General features: G+C 26.8%; 3 protein-coding genes across 4 annotated transcripts; 2 read left to right on the top strand and 1 right to left on the bottom strand.

Moving 5' to 3' along the window:
* Nucleotides 1-53: 53 nt before the first annotated feature.
* Nucleotides 54-4040, bottom strand: LOC114124384 (transcription factor ces-2-like). Of its 2 annotated transcripts, none has more exons than XM_050211066.1 (4): nt 3870-4040; nt 1257-1389; nt 981-1165; nt 54-303 (listed from the first exon to the last, which is right to left on the bottom strand). In XM_050211066.1, exons 2-4 carry the CDS (start codon nt 1327-1329, stop codon nt 139-141), a joined length of 423 nt encoding a protein of 140 aa, XP_050067023.1. In that variant the 5' UTR covers nt 1330-1389; nt 3870-4040; the 3' UTR covers nt 54-138. The 2 variants fall into 2 exon arrangements, with proteins under 2 accessions (XP_050067023.1, XP_027843422.2); XM_027987621.2 differs by lacking the exon at nt 3870-4040 and adding an exon at nt 2798-2903.
* A 1337-nt stretch (nt 4041-5377) lies between these two features.
* LOC114124375 (ribosome maturation protein SBDS) lies at nt 5378-6711 on the top strand. Its single transcript, XM_027987607.2, has 5 exons — nt 5378-5662; nt 5737-5957; nt 6029-6138; nt 6210-6377; nt 6444-6711. The coding sequence occupies exons 1-5, from the start codon at nt 5532-5534 to the stop codon at nt 6570-6572; spliced, it is 759 nt and encodes a 252-aa protein (XP_027843408.1). The 5' UTR covers nt 5378-5531; the 3' UTR covers nt 6573-6711.
* A 1388-nt stretch (nt 6712-8099) lies between these two features.
* Nucleotides 8100-21592, top strand: LOC114124398 (protein bark beetle). The gene is made up of 36 exons (XM_027987639.2): nt 8100-8592; nt 8657-8829; nt 8898-9094; nt 9217-9391; nt 9995-10164; nt 10359-10588; nt 10660-10778; nt 10848-10984; nt 11072-12071; nt 12132-12374; nt 12438-12624; nt 12685-12845; nt 12907-13133; nt 13528-13710; nt 13774-14015; nt 14077-14317; nt 14389-14494; nt 14563-14811; nt 14931-15175; nt 15237-15421; nt 15493-15765; nt 15832-16118; nt 16187-16455; nt 16513-16657; nt 17184-17447; nt 17509-17766; nt 17845-18083; nt 18193-18407; nt 18906-19136; nt 19204-19328; nt 19393-19527; nt 19599-19869; nt 19928-20123; nt 20234-20478; nt 20581-20767; nt 20842-21592. Exons 1-36 carry the CDS (start codon nt 8299-8301, stop codon nt 21000-21002), a joined length of 8265 nt encoding a protein of 2754 aa, XP_027843440.2. The 5' UTR covers nt 8100-8298; the 3' UTR covers nt 21003-21592.
* Nucleotides 21593-21869: the final 277 nt, after the last annotated feature.

Genomic DNA, 21869 nt, shown 5'->3' with positions numbered 1-21869 from the left:
TTAAAATATAATAAAATAAATAAATAATACGCATTATACGTATTAATGTAGTACCAGGTTTTATTATGTTAAACCAATATAATATCGTGAATTATAATTGCCTGTAGGTATTCACATTTTCATATTTTAATTTAGTAGTTATTTATTTTGAAAAGGTGGTAATATATTATTTGTCCAAATAACTTGATTTGTATTGTAAAAAACCAATGTTCTCTTTATAATTTCAAGTTCTTCAGATACTGTGCTGAGGCGGAACTTTAACAACATATTTTCTTTTTCTAAAAGAAATAATTTTAATGCCATCTGAAAAATAATACACTATAAGTAGATATAAGGTAATTAATAGATATAGTCGTATAGGTATAATACCTACTATAATACAATAATAATCAATAGTAATGTAGTATAGGTACTACCTACCACCTACCATGAAATGCTAGGTACCTAACTAACCAATAAAACCATAGATTACATGTTTAAATAGATATACCTAGAGAGCCTATATAAGCCTATATCTAGGCTCTCTATAGGTATACCTACTATTATTATATTTAATCTATGATAAAACCAACCAAAAAACTTCACTGAATTTTATCAATTAAAATGTATCTAACTAAAACTGATTTAATGTATTGATGATGAGTGATTGTTAAGCTGCAGGTATTTTATATTATTGTTATAACGTCATATAGGTTACTTTTCCCATTAAATTTCTAATAAAACAATTAATGGATTACAACCATTCTTCATTAGTTATCATAATGCCTATTTAGCTATAATTTTGTACAGTTGTATGTTATTTATCTTAATACCTAACTTAAATGTAGTTTCGTCTTTCCCACAGTAAAATTTAATGAAATAAAAATAACTACTATAGGTCATAGGTATAACATAGATATTAATATACTATACGCATATAGTTTTTTGGTAGGTATATCTTATACTTACAAATTAAATTAAAATCTGCAAAAATAACTTACTTCATTGTCTCTTCTACGTTTGGCCTCTCTGGACTTTTTAGCTGCCATGTTGTTCCTTTTTCTCTTTTCGTAATACTTCGCGTCTTTTTTTTCTCTCGGAGTATCTGTTTTCAGACGTCGGAGTTGACTATGTTGCACACCATATATTTTACAAGTACATTCATGATCATGCAATTTGTCATTTTCTAAAAGAGAATTCAATTGAATAATTACAATATAGGTAAAGGTACTGAAAAATATATATTGCATAATAAATTATGAAAAAGGGATACCTACTGCTATAATTATTTTGTATACAGGACGGACAATCTGTTCTAGAGCTATTTCGACTAAAACTCAATGAATCCATTCAGTTGCACGATTTTATATTTCGTTTTACAGGATATACCTACTGGAAACTGCCCTTTTGCTGCCAATAATAAACATTAAAATAAATATATTATATAGCTATAAAAAGTTATTTATAAATTAGTAATACTACATCATCCAGTATCCACTATACAGAGTGATTCACGTCAAGTATATCTACCTCCACCCCTATTATTTTTATTCAGTAATAAATATATTCAAATTCTAGTCTTTGTAATTTCTAAAAAGCTACTCTTAACGGCTTTATTTTCAAATTCTTAGATTTTGTATTCCATTTAAGAAAAATCCTGTGATAATACCAACTTTTTAAAAAAATATATCCCTTTTTTCCTATAAATAGTTAAGTAGATAATATTTTAGAAAAATTGTATGTATGTCCAAATTGAAATTTGAACTTGTAATTGATGAGTTATTAAACTTAATGTACTAAGGATATAAGAAGATAATAGATTTAGAAGATTCGGAAGCTCAAGCTATATTATATTATGTACTATGATAGTTTTAAAATCATTTATATTAATCCATCAACATTTTATAATTATTAATTAGTAAAGATGATTATCTGAGTATTATAATATAATACTATATAGTATATAGATTAAACATTATGTACATTTTATAGTTATTTTAAACTATATTATTTAAAGATTATTATCTTAACAGTAAATATATACATTTTAATACAAAATTTAGAAATTATATTCATTCAAATTTTGATTTAAATACTTAAAAAATTAAAATATATATGTATTTACTTCATAATTTAAAGAAACGATTATTAGAGTGAGCATAATATGTTAGATAAATTACCCTGTATATAGTGTATAAAACACTAAAACTATTTTAAACCCATAGATATAAATACGTGATTGATATATTATACATTTTAATGTAAGCTACAATACAGGCTATTAAATAATAAACGTAAACATATTTATTTATATTGATAATTAATAATATTTACTATACATGCTATATATAGGTTAATAGTTATACGTCCTGAGACTGTTCCTCGATAGTAAGTTGATGAATAGTATTAATAATAATTCATACAAAGTAGCTAATTAAATAACCATTTATTTATTATAAAAAGTCAGTGGTATATGCAGAAATATTCATTAAAGAAAGACTAAGGCGGTTAGATAAATAAATATTTATGTTTATTGTTTATATTTGTTATATTATATATGTATTATAGAAACATTTCTAAGGTGAAAAAAACATAGATGCGGTTTGAAATTTGAACACCCAAAATTGTCTCTCATGTATAACTGTGAAGTCACTATAGTATGAATTGAGCAGGATTGTTGAATGTTATATAAATAGGTACCTATCTAAATGACTAAATAGGTATATAGCTGTATGTTTTTATCTTATACGGATATTTTAAGAACTATAAGCTGTTTATACTAATTTAGTCTTTGAATATAATAAATTTGAATACAAACCAGAAGTTAACTAATAATAATTCTAATATTATAGTAAAATGTCGAACTTTGGAAACTTTAGAACCTAATAACAAAACATAACATTAAAAAAATGTTTGCCATTTAACTGAATTTTTAATTTACCAACTTGCGAAATCGGTAATCACGAATTTGGCTATATCAGCAGTGTTACCTATATAATTATTAGATATTTCTGAACGACTGCGACTGTTGTACAGTACTGAAAAGGAAAGCAAAATAGTAGTAAACTGTATACAATTTGGGAATCAGCGATACTGACTGCTCCGTCCCAATATTTTGCTTTAATTTGAGTTATATATTTATTCTATGCTCATAAATATAAATGTATTTTTACTTAATTACACATTATATTTTAACGTCATTTTTATACTCCTATTTATATATATATGTTTAAATTAAAATTAATAACATCTGTAGGTATAGTTTATAGTATACTATATAGTATATAATAATATATAGGTACATAATAATGTTGTATTATTGTAATATCCTATCGTTTATGACTATATAAACGATGACTATAGTCAGACACATAATAATATGTCACCTCGCACGCGAACGCGTGCAAATTATCAGTCGTGAAACCAAACACCATAATCATTTGTAACCCGGTCTAAATTACACCCTACTAATTTCATAGTCTGAAGGATAGATATTATATTATGGTAATTTACTTAACCACTTTTTATTGTCATAATTGGACAGCTATATTTTCCAACGCCCGTACCTACACAATAACGTTTATCGACGGTGACATCGAAAAATATAACACGAAATTTAATAATTACCAATTTACCCTATTTCTATTATAAATATATTTTATGAGTTTTACAAATCACATAACGTCCATCAAAAAAGATTCAATGACAATATTTTATAACAAACGCCCAGCAGTTATCGTATTATTTATTTGCACATATAATTAGCTATATCCTTTAATATTATACTATAAGTATACACTATACAATGTGTTACACGCTTACACAATATACAAAATATCTATATATTATAAATTATAATACATTAATACTGTAGTCTATAATATACTTACATAATATTTAAGTATTTAACATGTGTCATGTATGATATTATATTCAGTCCAGACTACTCGAGAGTCCTGTTTAATAAATTATTGTTGGTTGTTACCTTATCAAAAAAACAAATTAAATTATACTTAAGTATTTATTTTATTTTATTTTTTTGATAATAGATTAAAGTTGAAACAAAAAAAAATGCTTTGCTCCAGAATAACCCTCTGGGCGGGCTATAGGTTCCGCGTAAAACTAGCGCTATTTTTTTTATAATTGTGTATAGGTAATAATGACCTAATAGGTATGATACCGTTTGATCATAATATTTTATAATTGATATACATTTCGTAAACACTATGACGTTTTATAAAAACCTATAAAATACCTACTTAAAAGCCACCATTCACCAATGACTAGGTCTAGGTGGACCACAGATGATAACACAAAAAACCACAGAAATTTAGTCCTCGAAAAAAAATCACGTAAAAAAAACCCCGTATGAGATGTTACAAAATTAAAAAAAAGATTGGCAAGTGCAACAATGATTATATTATAATATTTAAATATTATTTTAATTATTATAAGTTATAACAATGTATATTTCTACCATATTATATTTTTACTAGGTATTGATATTACATTTTTTAGCTTGTATGTTATTGCGTACATAGTAAAATTGTTCCCATTCCCCATAAAAAATGTCGAATTCAAAGATAAATTATTGTATATGATAAAAACAATTTAATCACTTAGAGCGGTGGCCGGTGATGGTCTGTCTGTAGTATCGTCGTATCGATCAGATATATTATAATCATAAAATATAATGAATACAGATGACAAGACGAATGACAATGGAGTATAGACATATTATATTGGATAAGAAAGGTACCGATAACTTTATTTTTATAATGTTAAAATAATATTTTAGAAGTGGTAACTGGTAATTGTAAAATACTAAAATGGTAATTTGTAAAATTACAAACGCCCTATGAAAATATACCTACTGAAGTAAGTACTTAATTCATAAAAATCATCACGTCACAAATAGTTGTATATAAATAAATAACTCAAAAAAAGCCAAAATATTTTGAAAATTTAACTGTGTATACGTTAGATAACACTACCTAATATAAACATTTCGTGAAAATTTCAAGTATTTACAGTGATTATAGTTTTTGAGTTATAATTATACAAAAAAATCGATTTTTTTGAAAACTGTTGGAAAATGTTTTCTTTTGACCTCTATAATAGTATAATGCACCAAGGATAGGTATTCAATTTTCTATTGGAAACCATCCACGAAGTTTGAAATTGAAGCATTATTTCGACAAGGTATGCTGTACACAATGTACCATAACTAAATAGATACCTACACGGTAGGTACACCGTACGCACTACACACAAGTTTTAAATGTTTTAATTTTCATGTAGATACACGAGTTTTTGAACCGAAAGCGCTAGTAGTTTGATTATAGTATCAATAGTGATATCTTTTATCATAAAATACAATAACATAATAATAATTTTTTTTTTTAAACAATGCTTTCATTACTCATTAGTTTCATTATTGAGAATTTGGAACACTAATATATTTATTTTTTATTTTGAACTCTAAAAGGTGGTTTTAAATTTATAAAATTATAAAAGTAAAAATTTAAGTGTTTTTATTACAAGCTTCTATTATGTCGAAGATATTTACTCCAACTAATCAAATTCGTCTCACTAATGTGGCTGTTGTTCGGATGAAAAAAAATGGTAAACGATTCGAAATAGCTTGCTATAAGAATAAAGTAGTTTCGTGGAGGAATGGCATGTATGTTAACACTAGCTATAATACTTGCTGTTTAGACACAATTAATTATTTTCTTGCTTGTTTTGCTTCTATAGAGAAAAAGATATCGATGAGGTGTTACAAACACATTCGGTATTTACTAATGTATCCAAAGGTCAGGTGGCCAAAAAAGAAGATTTACAAAAGATTTTTGACACTGATAATTTAACCGATATTTGCAAACATATACTAGAGAAAGGAGAGTTACAGATTTCTGATAAAGAAAGATCTGCTCAATTGGACGCGTCTTACAAAGATATTGCCACTATTGTTGCGGGTAATAAATAAATTAGAAAATTAATTTAAAACATGTAATTTAATATAAAATTATAATATTTTTATTTTCAGATAAATGTGTTAACCCAGAAACAAAAAGACCTTATTCTGTAACTATGATAGAAAAAGCAATGAAAGATGTACATTATTCAGTTAAACCAAACCGAAACTCAAAACAACAAGTAAATACTAATTGCTTGGCAGACTGCTGATATTTCTAATAAATAATAAATTTGTTATGAACATTTAACAGGCTCTTGAAGTCATACGTTTAATCAAGACTGTGCTTCCACTTGATAGAGCTATGATGAGGCTAAAAGTTGAATCAACGAGCAAAGATGCAAAAAAGTTAAAGGAAAAATTTGTTGCTTTAGCATCATCAGTAGAATCTGAAAATTGGGAATCTGGAGAAATTACTTTGGTATTAGAAATAATATTATAAAAAATCTATAAAAAAATTAATGTATTAATTTGTATTATTTTATAGATACTACTTATTGATCCTGGAAATTATAGACAAATAGATGAACTTGTGAGATCAGATTCTAAAGGTACTACTCAAATGGAAGTTCTCAGTTTAAAAGAAGTTGTAGAAGGAGACAGTTTTTTAGATTGAGTCTTGTTATTATTTTGTGTAAAAATTAATCAATTAACATTTATGTATTACTGTTGTATATTTTTTTGAAGAACTGATAATTTATAATTGGTTATTTTATTAAATTTAAAAAATAATTAATAAATATGTGTAATGTTTATACTGTTAATATAATACATAAGTAATAAAAACCTCCTAATATTTAAAACAAAACAATTTAACATAGTTTGAAATATTTGAATTTTAATGAATTTTATTAACTTATTGAATGAGTATGACATTTTTAGATTTTGCATCAAGTAAATTGAAGAGTGTGTAATACTATTACAATTTATTTTTCTATTAGCTATGAATTTATTATGAATAATACTTGAAATACTTAGATCGCCATGACACCATATGAATACACTATATTATAAAAGTTGTGAGTGTTGTGACGTAATAAAACTTTAGTATCACTATCAAAACAAGTGTCTATTAATAAAATTTTGAAAATACTTTGTAATTAAAGTACACACACATATTTATCATTATGTCGACCCCATATTATGCATACCTAGGGTCAACGTAAAATTGTAGGTTAATTGGGGAGAAAAAGGGCTATAGCAGTATAGCCTTTGTAAAGAATTTATTCAAAAAGCAATGTAGTTATGAACTATATGTTAAATAAAATATTTTCTAATGAGTCTTAATAACTGTTTGGAAATTGGAGAGCGCAAAATTTTTGTTTAAAATTTCATCAATCCTGACAAATTTAATCCCATGATCCATACTCTAACCTGGTAATGGTTTTTATGCATAATCAGTGTAGTGCCACTTAAACTGTCCAGTGTTCATTGATTATTGACATAATTTATTAATTTAACTGGGGATGTCTGGATCTCTAATGTCAGAGCAATATCTGATGAATCATCAATATAAAAAAAAAAATGTGTTAAGACCACTGGACATTGGTACCTAGTAATAATATGGCAATGAGTTGTAAACAGGCAACAGTTACATAAATAATACTGGATTATAATATATTAAAATGTCTTGTAAATATATTTTATTTTTATGCATTAAATTAAATAATAAATATAATTTATGTTTTGATTTTGACAACTTACTATTTACTAACAGACAATACATGAAAATGCTATAACATTTATAACGGTTAACAAAATATTTTAATAGGTAGTTATCAATTAAAATTTAAAATTTTATGAATTACGATTTGGTGTACGATGTACTTATATCTATAGCATGATTAAAACTTTAAACAATATCTATAAATATATATAATCAATATTTCATACACAATATATATGTTGATAACAAGTCGTCAAATCGACTGTCATTGTAAATAGTAAATTATCTTTCTAAATTTAAGTAATTTAACGGTTGAATTCTGTTGAAGAGGAATTTGGAGATCCAATAAAAAATGATACTTATATATAATGTCTTTGTTCCATTCACCTGTTGACTGTTGCGACATCCGATCCCCTCCCCTTTACCCGTTACGCTATTAAAGTCAACAAGATTCTTAACTAATACAAAATATACTATATTGATAGTACCGTACGAAAACACAAACAATGGGTTGGGTGTAGAATTTCAAATATTTTTAGTACATTTTTCCTCGTAGTTTAGTTAGAGAATTTTGTTGTTTTTTTTTGTTTTTGTTTTTCTATTAGTTTAAAATCGTTTGAACTAGAAAATTTGTTTTAACACGTTAATAAATTAAATGATGTGATATTAAAAGAAAATGGCTTTAACAACAGTAAAATTACTGGGCCTGTTTCAGTTTATTGAGTTATTCGCATTTCATACACATGCCGATTATACTTGGCCAAATGAACTTAAATCTACTAAAGACTATACGGAATGGTCTGGAGGAATCGTTGCTAATCATCATCGTTTAAGAGCTGACAAAAGTCCTTACTTCGTCTTAAATAATGTTATTATTGAAGATACTGGCCAGCTTATTATAGATCCAGGTGTCATACTTAAATTTTCACCAAAAACCGGGATTACAGTGAAAGGATCCATTATTGCAAATGTAATGTATTTTAAAAATATCTAATAAAAAAACAAATATGCTCATACCAATAACAAATTTATAGGGAGATGCTCATAACAAAATTGTAATGACATCTAGTGCTAATGTAGAAGATACTGACGATGGTTTAAGTATTTCTTCTTCAAATATAAGACTTGTAGATGGTCCTAGTATACTAGCTGGACGTTTACAGTTATTTTATAAAGGTGCTTGGAGATCTGTTTGTACATCAACACAGTAAGCAAACTTTAATATTTATAAGCTGCCAAATGTATTTTCTAAATGTTTTTTTTTTAAATATACAGATGGAATAATGCAGACCTTCAAACAACATGTCGGCATTTGGGTTTTCGCGGAGGTCAATTTTTGCGTTGGATGGAACCTAAAGTAGATAAACTTCACTCACGACTTCTATTGTCTAATTTACAATGTCAAGGTATTGAAAATGATTTAAATAGCTGCAACGGATGGGGAAATAAAAAATTAGGATCTGGTAGCTGTGGTAAGTTTAAGTGTTTATAACAATATAATTATATTTTTAAATATATGACTCATCTTTAATGAATCACCTTTTAATCTCAAAGTATTTAATATTATTATTAAAGTATTAATAATTATTTTCAGATCTTAAGCAAGATATTGCTATTGAATGTCAGCCATATTATGAAAACAGCTTTGCTGTAAAAAGTTATTGGAAAGGTCTTAAATTTGAAAAAGCACAGTTCAAAAAATCATTAATACACCATAACACCTTATATCAACCAGTATCGCTATCTGAATTGAATCATGTTATACTAACGTATGTTATTTATTTATATTTTATTCTTATTATATATTTATGACGTATAGAATAAGTTATTAATTCAGTGGTATCATTTTATTATTTTATTATCATTTGGGAGAAAGAACATAGGATAAATGTACACTATAATTTTTAAAAATCTTTTGATAATTTATATGATCTTTAGGCCCTTTGTACCTTCTCGAAAAAAAAACATTTCGATTTAATATTTTTTTATCTGTAGTTAAGTATTTTTGATTATTCTTGTAGATATCATATTTTTACATTAAAATCATTGGTTATTATTATTATTATTGTATTTATAATCAATGATTAAGATGTATAGACTAATTTTTAATTGTATAAATATCAAATTATGTATTGGCCAACATATTATATGAAAACTAATAAATAACAAAAGTTACTATAAGGTTTATCGATGAAATAGGCATTGTAAAAACTGTGAGAATTACCTACTTTTTTAAAAAAATCAAAAGCTATGGGAAGAATAAATATTATTTTTAAAAAAGTCAGTCAACATTTCCACTGTCTAGTGAACCCTAAAATGCATTGATTATCTTTTAATTTTAATACTATTTAGTCTCATTATGATATTTGTAGATATGCTGGTGTTGGTGCTGAGTTTAAATCTACTTCAGTCATAGAAGTTGATGGAGTACCACCGTTATTAAGAAATGTATCAATATTACATTCTGCATATAATGGAATCAACATAACAACATCAGATTCTATACTAGATTTACAAGACTGTATTATTAAAAATAATAGAGGTAATTCACTACTTTATATTAAATTAAATTTATTAGTGTTAATTTTTTTTTTATATACATATAAAACAATATTGTTATACATCATTTTTTGATAATAATATGTGTTTGTAACACAATACAATAATTGATTTATCTTTAATACATATATATTAATTTTAATATCAACATAAATATTTATTTTTATTTATTTTTAGGACATGGTATTTTTATGAATTCATCTTTTGGTCAATTAAGTTTAATGAAAACTTTGGTGTCTAATAACAAAGGAGATGGTATACATGTGGTTCAAGGCAATGTTAATCATGATCTCATGAGTAATGTTAACGAATTATGTTCTCTTCCAACAACAACTAGTCAAACATTTCCTGTGCTGGTTTCTGTACAACAAAATAGTTATAACGCTAAACAAATTAACTGCTACAAGGTATTTATTTATAATTTTATTTTATATGATATTATTTACATTTTATAATCTATATATCGTTAATTTTGTAGAGTTTATTCACAAAAATTGGGCAAGTTTTAACTGTTAATATTGAACATACTCGTTCTCAACAACTTGACAATAATTCATTCATATATATTTATGATGGAGAAGTATCAACTAGTGATAGGTATTTTTTCATAAATTTGATATTTGTTATTTTATATTATATTATTAAAAATAAAATATACATTTATAGGCTTTTAGCTACTATACCTGTCCTCAATAGTACTGTACCACAATCAGTAACATCAAGTCGTAACAACATATTAATTCAATTTTCTGCACCAGCTAGAACAAATGTATTTGGTCTTCTTAGAGTAACATCAGGATTTGGTGAGAATTAATTTAAATCTAATAATATAAAATATAAAATATTCATTGATTAAATAAATTATCTCTTTTATTTTTATTTAATTTTAGTGAAGTGGCATAGTGTTAATATATCTGAAAGTATTCTATCTGATAATATTGGCTCTGGATTATTTGTTGAGAATTTATATAGTGCTGTATCAATATTCAACTCTTCAGTGCATAACAATAGTGGAAGTGCTGGAGTCAATATTTTTAATGGTTCTGCTGACATAACTATATTAGGTTCTGAAATAGTGTATAATAACGGATTTGGAATTTTAACCAATACTAATGGTGGAGTACGTAATGTTACATATTCATTAATCAAGTCAAATTCAGGACCAGGAATAGCTGTTCGATTATTAGATAAAACAATCAGCAACGTACCTCAGAAAACAATTTTAACATATTCTCAAATCAATAACAATACAGTAGAAATTGATGGATGGTGTCATGGTAAATCACTAATAAATGTCACGGAAAATGTTTTTAAGTTTAGCATTTATGCATTAGAAATAAAATCATGTATTGAACGACAAGCAGCTACAACTCATGTAATTATATCGTATAATGATTTTTTTAATAATAAGAAGTTGGCCGTACTTATACGACCAATGCTTAACATGGATGCAATCTTGGAGTTCAATATATTCAAAAAACAAGAGTATGGTTGTATATTAATTAGAAATGAACATTTTGATGAAGATTTTGATGAATCACCAACAACTGCTTTACTAAGAAATAATGAATTTTATGATAACAGTGGAAGCTATGTCGTTAATTTGGGATTAAGTACTTATAGTCAACTACATAATTTGCTCTTTACATGGAATTATTTAAAGAACAATAGAATAACTCAACCTTTTAAGTTAGTTTCAAGAAATAAAGTGGCGGCAGTAATTGTTGTTGCTTCTTCTAATGTAATTGTTGTGAGAAATATTATTGAAAACCCATTGTCAAATTATGAAATAGGAGTACAGCTTGAAGATCAAAGTCTCATAGTAAACACTACTTATAATTGGTTAGGAAACACTAATGATCATTTTATTATAAATAGACTATTTCATAGGTAAGTTTAATTATTTTATTTTTATTTTATGGTATTGATTTAGTATTCAATGTTTAACAGACGTGATCGGTATAATTTGGCTAAAATTGAATTTGTCCCCTTCTTGTTACATCCTTCAAACCCTGGTACTACGTCAATAATGACTGTTTCTACAGTTGTAACTCAGTTGTATAAAGAACCCAATGATTTTGGTGGAGAAGTTGATGGTGTGGAAACTGTGCCTAGCGGTGAATATGTTGTCACAAGAGATATTAATGTGGCGTCCAGTGGAAAATTAATTATTCATCCTGATGTCACTTTGAAGTAATTTTATATTTTATTATATTACAATTATTGTATGTATTGTTTAAAATGTAAATATTTTAGATTTAATCCAGGTGTTGGCATAATGGTAGCTGGAAAATTAGAAGCTCGTGGTAGAAGCTTCGGTAGTATCAAATTTACATTAAATGAACCTCCTGTTCCTATGGTTGATGAACCAATTGAAACTGTGAGTGTAAATACTCGAGTTAAGTTGGTTGCTGGAAGGACATTTAATGAAGGAAGACTTCAGGTATGGTTTTTGTTATATTATTTTTGTTGCATTTTATTAATTACTGTTTGTTTAAAATAGGTATTCTCTGAAGAGTTAAATGCGTGGGGAACTGTTTGTAATTATGGCTGGACAATTGATAATGCTGCATTAGTATGTCGACAAATGGGTCTAGTTTTAAATCCTGCAGATTGGAAAGTTGATGTACCTCTTGCTGATCCATTAGAACCAGTGTTTTTAACGTAAGTGTTTAAACTTTTATATCCTTGCATATTCCAATCATAATTGAATGTTTATTTATAGCAATGTCACTTGTTCTGATGAAGATATAGACTTGATAAATTGTAGAGCAGAAAAAGTAATTGACTCTGAACAGTTATGTGATCATTCGAAAGATGTTGCTTTTCGATGTGAACAACCTGGTTGGACTGGATTAAGATTAGGTGTATTGGCAGATACGTGTAATCTACAATATATCACAATAGAAAAAGCAGGACTCTTCGATTACATTACTAATGAATTTGGACCAGGTATGTTTTCTTATAAAATAAATAAAAGTACTTGAAACTATTTAGGTATAAAGATCTTAGACCATATTGTAGAACCCACACAAAATATACTCAAATCACATTTAAAAGCAACTTGGGCAGCTGATTTGTGCACATAGGTATGACATGAGTATTGGTAGTTGATTAAGTAGAGGAAATAATTTTGTATGACTGTATGCCCTCAGTAAAAACTGGTCACTGCCCAGGCTGCTTCTAAATGTGTATGCATAGTTATAGAGTATAGTTTTTAAGAAACAATTTATGAATGAGTGATGATGAGTCTTTTAAAAAAAACTGTATTTTTAAATTCCAAAAAAATAGTTTTGTAATAAAACTAGTATTTATTTACAGTTTTATTATATATCTATTATTATAGCCCTACAGGTAGATTTGAATAGACATACATTTGAAGGGGTTCGTATCATAGACAATGCTGGAAATGGCTTGGAAGTACTTTATTCTGACTTGCATAACAGTTTGAGCTATATTAGTAAATCAGAGTTTAGTGGCAATAAAGGAGCTGGGATATTTTTCAAACAACTTGGTTTGAACATTCAAGGTAAATATTGTATATTGCTAATTTGAGACAAATGTACAAGTATACAAGTATTTTTATTTACAGATAGTAAAATTGAAAGGAATAAATTTGGTATTCAACATGATGTTTCAATTAGCATTGATAAACAACGAGAACTGGCAGGGTGGTTTAAACCATTTTCATCAAGTTCATATCAATATAAACCTGTACTATTGCCCAATGATCAACCAAATTTACAAATAGACTTAAAAACTAATGAATTTAGATATGTTATCACTAAGCAAATGCATTTAACAGAACCTATTCAATCAAAAATAATTTTTCAAGTAATTCGGTTTTTAAATTAATATTTGAAAAATTGTATTTATGTATTAAAAATTATTTTAGTGTACAAAAATCAATTATGTTATTGGAATTCAGATGTTAAATATTCCGCATAACAATAGTAGTGAAAAAATTTCAATTCGTAACATTCATAGTAATAAGATAAATGATAACATTTTATGGAGTTCTAATCAAGATACTGGCATTTTCCCAACTCAAAGTAGTTCCAATGGTATCATTTTGAATTACAACAGTGGATCAAATCCACGAGGAAATGTTGTTCTTCTCATATCATGTGTACCCGGTATGAATAATTTAAATAAGTTAATATTTAAAAATATTTTAATTACATTAATATAATTATTTGGTTTTTAGCTTCAATTCATCAAGGATTATTAATTCAACCTAAACCAACATTATTTGTTTCAAAAACTGCTATTAAAAGCAATGACATTGGAGTATTTATTACCTACTATAGCGAGTAAGTTTTTTTTCTAAACATTTATTTCTAATTCTAAAATCAATTTTTTTTTAATATTGTATGTTTAGATTTATGAGTACTGAAAGTCATAAGTATAACAATAAACCAAAAAAAGGCCAGTATTATTTACGAGCTTTAAATGAATCAATAAATTTGTATGATTGTGATATATCTTATAATACAAACGAAGCTTTATTAGTTCGTGAAATTGAGCCGTTTTCTTTTCCATATGGAATGTTTAACAAATCTCATATTCATATAAGTGTCAATAATTCAATAATAGCAAATAATGGAAAAATTATTTATCATCATTCCAAGTATGATTGCATTTACACTTAATACACTTAATACATCATATTTGTATTCTATCTACAATACCATAAAGAATTACAAATTATAATTTTTTTTCTAACCAATTATTTTAACTATTATTCAGGGACACACAAAATTCATTAAATGTTTTCAAATGGGAGTTGACTGGAAATTCATTTGAACGCAATCTAAAAGATGGTATCCAATTGATATTGCCATATTTATATACATATGATGAAAACATCACACATGTTGTGATAATTGATAATAACACATTAGTTCATAATTCAAATTTAAAATTGAATATTGGTGGACATTTTGCCATGTTAAATATCACTCGTAATACTATACAAAATAATATTTGCAAAGGTAAGGTCATTCCTTAATAACATTTTTCATTTTTATTTTCATCACATTTAAAATTATTTAGATGGTTTGATAATGATAACCGGTATGGAAAAGTATATGTTAATCTGGAAAAATACAATTATTTCCAACACTGGAGAATTTATGATCAAGTTTAATATTAAAAGCCAGTGTGAGATTATGAGTTCGGTTTTTGCATTGTTTAGAGAAAATATATTCAATAGTAACTCAAGATTGCTTACAACAGGAGTAATTATATTATAATATATTAAAAAATATTAATACTTCAATAACTTATAATTATCAATTTTGTATTTTAGTCAATCTCTGCATTGATTGTATTTGATGGAATCCAAAATGTTAAAATTGATCGTAATTTAATGTCATCAAGTAATAATATGAACTATAATGTTATTGCTGGTTTGCATACATCGAGAACAAGCAACGCAATAAACATGGCAAATAACTGGTGGGGTTCTCTAGATGTTAACCGAATAAAAGACCTTATATTCGATTTTGATGATTGGAATAATAATGCAGTTAGTGTTTTTACACCATTTTTAATTGATGATTCTTTTGATGCCTCTTTATCTGTGAGTACCATTTATAATTTAAATATTTATGAAGTTAGATTATAATATTTTATGAATTTGGTTTAGACAACTTGGGATGATACATTCCGTACCTCAAGTGGAGTATTAGGTGGTAAAATTTCAGAATCATTGATTATTACTCCACAAGAAAATGCATACATAGTTTTATCAGATATTACTGTAATGCCTGGAGTAACTTTAACTATATTACCAGGAACAACATTAGAATTTGCACCTAATATTGGTATTCTTGTGCTTGGTTCTTTGGTCGCTCGAGGTTATACTGGTGGTGAAATAACATTTAAGCCCATAAATAAAGTTATGATGCCACATTCACGTAGTTTTAAGTCCAGGTATGATCATGACAATTAATTATTCATAATTTTCAAGTTAAGTATAATTAATTATATCATTCATATAGGCCTACTATACGATTAAATCATATGAAAAATGTTGATGAAACAAATGCTAATGTATTTGGATTTTTGGAGATATGGAACAGTACTCTAATGCAATGGTTACCAACTTGTGATCGCTCATTCACTGAAGCTAATGCAAAAGTGGTATGTAAAGAAATTGGATCGAATAGTAATACCTTCAACAATTGGTTTACGTGGAAGAAACATTACTATAATGAAAGTCAAATGGTAGTTGCTGCTCAAAGTTGGCCACAACATTTTAGATGTTTAGGTAATTTAATTCAATAAATTTAAAAAGATTTGCTTATACATAAATGTTTTATTTTAGGAAATGAAAACAATTTCCTGGATTGTCCAATTTTAAATTTTACTGACGAGTATTTAACATGTGATTGGAATGATGAATCATTTGTATTTGTGTATTGTACTGAAACTATTCTTACTAGTAATCAACATCATTGGGGAGGTATAAGGTAATAAAAAATATTTCAAGAGATTTCAATCAATTAAATATTTTCTTTAAATATATACTAAAAAATTAAACCCTAAAAGGAGATTATGATGAACTGTATTTTATGTGCTCATAAAAAATTAAGAGCCAAGACTAATCTTAGCCTATGGCTCATATTCTATAAATTTAATACGTATAGTTAATTAAACATTATACAATATGAAATTACATAAACTTAGAAAAATATTGATTGAAATATCAAATAACTGAAATTTACATTCATAAGTGTGCTCACGGGGTAGTCAACGTCCATAAACGTAAATTGTAAGAAACAAGATTATTGGAAAAATTAAAAAAGTTTACTATTAAGAATAAGTTTTATAAATCGACAAATCGTATCAGCAGCAGGCTGCAGTAGCTGCTGTAGTTAGTAACTGCTGTCCAAGCACTGAATCTTTTCTCGAATTAATGTCTGCGCACTCTTATATTTATATTTGCTTAATTTCCAGTTTAATATAATTTTTAATTGATTATTATTTCTTTTATAGATTTGCTAACAATGATTTTGAAGTAAACGATTATTCTGAATTTTTGCACGATAATGAAAATCATGGATTGAAAACAAATGTGCAATCTCAATTACAATATGTGCGAATTGAAGGTGCTGGAGTTTTACATAATGAATTATCACCGGCTGTTATGATGATTGGAAAATCTCCTTACATAAATTCTATTAATGTTACAAATTCAGCATCTCATGGGATATCTGTTATTACATTTAAACACCAAAACATACATCTCTTTTCTAATTGGTTAGTTGTAATATTTTTAATAATTCATTGTATTATATTTAATTAATCACTTGTGTATTAGGATTGAAAATAATACTGGAATTGGTATTAACATAATTTCATTAACTGGAGAAGGACAAGAAAACGATGAAAGTTCCTTTGATGTGTTGAAACAAGTGAATATTCCTAAAGATACATTTGGTTTATTGGATATGTGTGATCCCATCAAAGATGTAGTAGTGTATGAACGAATGATAGTACATTTCAAATACAGCGATCAACCAATATCTTGTGTTAAAATTTTCCGTAGTTATTTGGGATCTAAATCATTAGGTTTAAGGTAAAACAAATTAATAGTTAATATTCTTAATTTTTTTTAAGCTAATTGTTTTAATTTTTATTCATTAAATATGTGTAGATTACTACAGTTAAATTTAGCACATGAAAGTGATTATGTGGGAATATATGATGGAATATTATATAATAAAACTTCTGAAATTATTCGTCTTGTTAAATCTCCAAAATCGCAAAGAAGAAGATTCATCAAATCCACATTTGGTAGCATTAGTTTAAAAACTGTAGCTCGAGCTGCTTCTTCTCGTGTTTATGGTTTTATTGCAGAAATTATGACCCTTCCTATTGCTGCAATTGGTTTCGGTATGTATATATTATTAATCTGGAATATAAGATTTTAATAGATTTAATAACTTATAATTATTATAACATTATATAAAAAAATAAATTGATTTTTATTAATTAATTTTAGATCGCAACACTGAACATAATATTTCATATTCAGTGATCAACAATAACTTTATGGGTGCTTTAAGTTATGCATGTGCTGGTGAGGTAAATCCACATATTAGCGTTGCTTGGAATAAGATAATTAATAATTGTCGTCACATACCCAATTCAAACATAAGTACATGTGATATGCCTATACAATTTCAACTGCAAAATACTCAAAGTCTACTACTACATGTAAGGCATTTTTATGTGATTGTTTAAATAATGTTTTTTATAAAACCTTAGTATAAATTATTTTTTACTTGCTCTTCTGATTGTTCCTAGTATTATTCATCCTAATTTAATTTTTATAACTATTGTTTTCTCTAAAAGTGTAAAGTATATTATGAGTTACTTTATCCATTTATCTCAATACTTGGTTCATGAATATCCCTGCTATAAATAAATTATTCAATTCTTTTGTCAAGTTGATCTATTTGGGACCATTCACAAACTTTATTGCCCTTAAATATTTTTTTTCATAAACATTCAAATATTTTTTAAATATTTAAATATTGAAATAATAATTATTCCATGTTTCCATCTTATTATTCTTCAATTTCTTCAACTATGTTCTATTTTTTATGATTTATATTGAACTGTTTTATTTGTACTTATATTTAATTTATTTTTCTTCAATTTTTATAAACATAAAAATAAAATATTATTCAATATTTTAATTTTTTATTTTAGAATAACCTTGTTATGAAAAATCAAGGTGGTCTTAAAGTGACAGCAGATTCTAGTGGATTCGCAACTGCTTTGCAAGCAATTATCCATAATAATTTATTTACAGAAAATGTTAATTTGCCAGTATTAAATATTAGTGGTATACGTGTAGCACCTCAACAACATATAACTATTTACCGCAACTTTTTCTCTGATAATATTGCTCCATATGAAAACATCATTCAGCTCGTACAGGTAATCATTTAATACATTTAAATTTAAAATAACATCTTCTATAATTTTTACCTTTCTTCCATTTAAGGTTATTTCAAATTTTACATTCAACTACGTTTATAGTAACATTGGTTATCATGTACTACAAATGTCTGGTTTTCAAGGAATTCGATTGCCATTACAGTCATCAACTTCACATAATGGATTTTATTGGTAAACATATTTTACAATTTATTTGTGTAATTGTTAAAGTATTAATTTTATTTTATTGTTATAGGAATGAGGCAACAAACTTAAAGAATAAAGGAACAATATTGGCTTTATCAAACGGTCAATATTATATACATAATATATTTTATGACCCTGAAAATAATTATGAAATCGTAGCTGCAACCAGTAATAATAGATCAAAGTAAAGACATTTTGATTTTAATGTTTTTTAATTAAAATAATTACCATTATTCATTACAACAATACTTGCAGTGATTACATTTATGCTATTGATGGTTCCATTGATGCTCGTCACAACTATTGGGGTTTTAATGATACTATTGCTGTGCATGGACGCATCAAAGACTACAAAGACGAAATAGAATTAATGCCAGTTGATGTAATACCGTATTACTCAACAAATAAGACTATCTTAGAATCAGAAAAATGTCCTCCGCCGTGGATCTTGATGCCAAATTCTAATACTTGCTATGGATACATTGCAGTACCAATGACGTTTAATGAAGCCAAGACATTTTGCATGGTAAGTAATGCACTCAGAGTTGTTGAACATAGATTAAATGTTATGTCTTATTTTTTAGACTATGAATGCTTCAATGCCATTCATTACTGGTGATTATGCAAATATCAGGAGAACACTGCAATTGCAGATTTATGACTATGGCCTAATATGGGTTCAGCATATCGACTACATTGGCCAGTGTACAGCCCTCGGTTTTAACAAAGTACACACTAATGTAGAATGTGCTTTTCGTAATGCATTCATTTGTGAAATGGGTAATAATAAATTTTCTTTAAAATAATTATTAAATGAAGTACTATTTTTTTGCACTTCACTCATTAGCACTTCTTTTTGTCTCATTAATAAAATATTTATTTGTTGTTAGACCCTCAAGTGACGATTAACCCATTAAAATGGCGTGACGATTTTGTTAACATTGCTGTTACGGGATTAATATTTGGTTGTTTAATTTGTGTGGCATCTATATTATGTTGCTGGTGGACTAAATCAAAACGAAGGCAAGTGCAAAGGCTAAACAGACGAAACTCAATTCGTCAATCATTAACGTCTTTACGATCATTATCCTTGTCACAGCCTGCGTTTTCTGAATTAAATTATCGACGTAAACCAGTATGTTAAAATAATTTTATCAATTTCATTTTTTATAACTATGATATTTTATAATTTTTAGCAATAGTATTTGAGAAAATTTAATATTATATTAATTTATAGATAATTGATAATAGCAGTGGTTTTAACACAGTATCATCCAAAGCCAATGGAAGTAACGATTCCATAATAAAATCACAATTCAATTCATCTGTTGATGAATATGAGCCAAGTGATTTATATGAAGTACACAATGTTAACGATCCCATACACATCGAAAATGATTATGATTTAGCATATAAAAATAAAGGTAATTTCTTAGTTTTAGTAAATAGTAGATAGATCCAAAAAAAAAGTTATCTCTATATATATGTATAAATTTAGGTTTTAGAGACAACTCAACATTTGCATCTACAGTTGGTATGTGGACAGACTTAAGTAGTCGAGGAGTATACAGTAGTGCAGAAGTTCTTGAAACGAATTTGGATCAGGCGCCTTCACCTCCGCCCAGATCACATAGCCAACCGCTAGAAACCTCAATGTGATATATTATAATCCTATGTACCTAATTTTAATTATTGTAGATATTGCTTAATCGATCTCTTAGTCCAGAGACCACTCACCCAATAGCATATTATATTGTATGATTTGTTTAATGTTTATGAAGTATTAATAACGATTAATTTATTTGTACCTATTTATATTGCTAAGAAATTATGTTAAAAAACATTTGCACTAATGCACTACACTGCCTGTGACTATATTCAAAAAGTCCCTTAGTTTTTTTTCTCGTGGATAAACGGAAATTTTTTTGTTAGGTTTAGGGGAAATTGACAAGGTATATTATAATTTTTTGTTTTGTTTTTATTTTTTTATACATATATATATATTATATTTGTATTATAAACATAATTTAATTAAGAATTTAAACATTTTGAATTGTGATTAAAACGAAAAAGTATTCCGTCCAGTTTACTAATCACATGAGCCGTCCAGAATAAAAAATTATTAATATCTAAGTATTATTATTTATTAGCATAATATATTTACGCAACTAATTAGTAATAAGTTAATATGTATCTTTTTAGTTTTTTTACATACATAAATATATAATACCTAAATGTTTTTTATACGACATTGTGTTATGATTTCATTTATTATGACGTACTCTCTAATATTACAGAGAGGTAAAACCTATTTGTCACCGAAATATGCAAATGAGCAAATGATGTCAATAACTGATACGAATGGGATGCCCTCATGCTGTGAGAATTATTATTATTTTTTTTTTCACAGTCCATTTGTTTTAGTGCATGGAAAACTTTCACTCGGCCAGTGGTTCCCATTCGAATACATTTTTTTTTCTCCATTAGATCAAAAGAAAAATCGCCTTTCGTCGAACTAATAAACCT

Source organism: Aphis gossypii, chromosome 1 (assembly GCF_020184175.1).
Source record: "Aphis gossypii isolate Hap1 chromosome 1, ASM2018417v2, whole genome shotgun sequence".
In the NCBI taxonomy this organism is placed as follows: domain Eukaryota; kingdom Metazoa; phylum Arthropoda; class Insecta; order Hemiptera; family Aphididae; genus Aphis; species Aphis gossypii.
Note: the sequence above shows the minus strand (reverse complement) of the source record. Positions and strands in the feature narration are given on the sequence as shown.

Bases quoted from the DNA above. Each gene is read 5' to 3' on its own strand.
- LOC114124384 (XM_050211066.1), bottom strand. From the start codon at position 1,329: ATGGATTCATTGAGTTTTAGTCGAAATAGCTCTAGAACAGATTGTCCG. The intron at 1,166-1,256 runs GTAGGTATCCCT...ATTCTCTTTTAG, and splicing joins TATACAAAATAATTATAGCA to AAAATGACAAATTGCATGAT. The intron at 304-980 runs GTAAGTTATTTT...ATTATTTTTCAG, and splicing joins AACGTAGAAGAGACAATGAA to ATGGCATTAAAATTATTTCT.
- LOC114124375 (XM_027987607.2), top strand. From the start codon at position 5,532: ATGTCGAAGATATTTACTCCAACTAATCAAATTCGTCTCACTAATGTG. The intron at 5,958-6,028 runs GTAATAAATAAA...TTTTATTTTCAG, and splicing joins TATTGCCACTATTGTTGCGG to ATAAATGTGTTAACCCAGAA. The intron at 6,378-6,443 runs GTATTAGAAATA...ATTATTTTATAG, and splicing joins AATCTGGAGAAATTACTTTG to ATACTACTTATTGATCCTGG.
- LOC114124398 (XM_027987639.2), top strand. From the start codon at position 8,299: ATGGCTTTAACAACAGTAAAATTACTGGGCCTGTTTCAGTTTATTGAG. The intron at 8,593-8,656 runs GTAATGTATTTT...ACAAATTTATAG, and splicing joins AAGGATCCATTATTGCAAAT to GGAGATGCTCATAACAAAAT. The intron at 16,456-16,512 runs GTAATTTAATTC...GTTTTATTTTAG, and splicing joins ACAACATTTTAGATGTTTAG to GAAATGAAAACAATTTCCTG.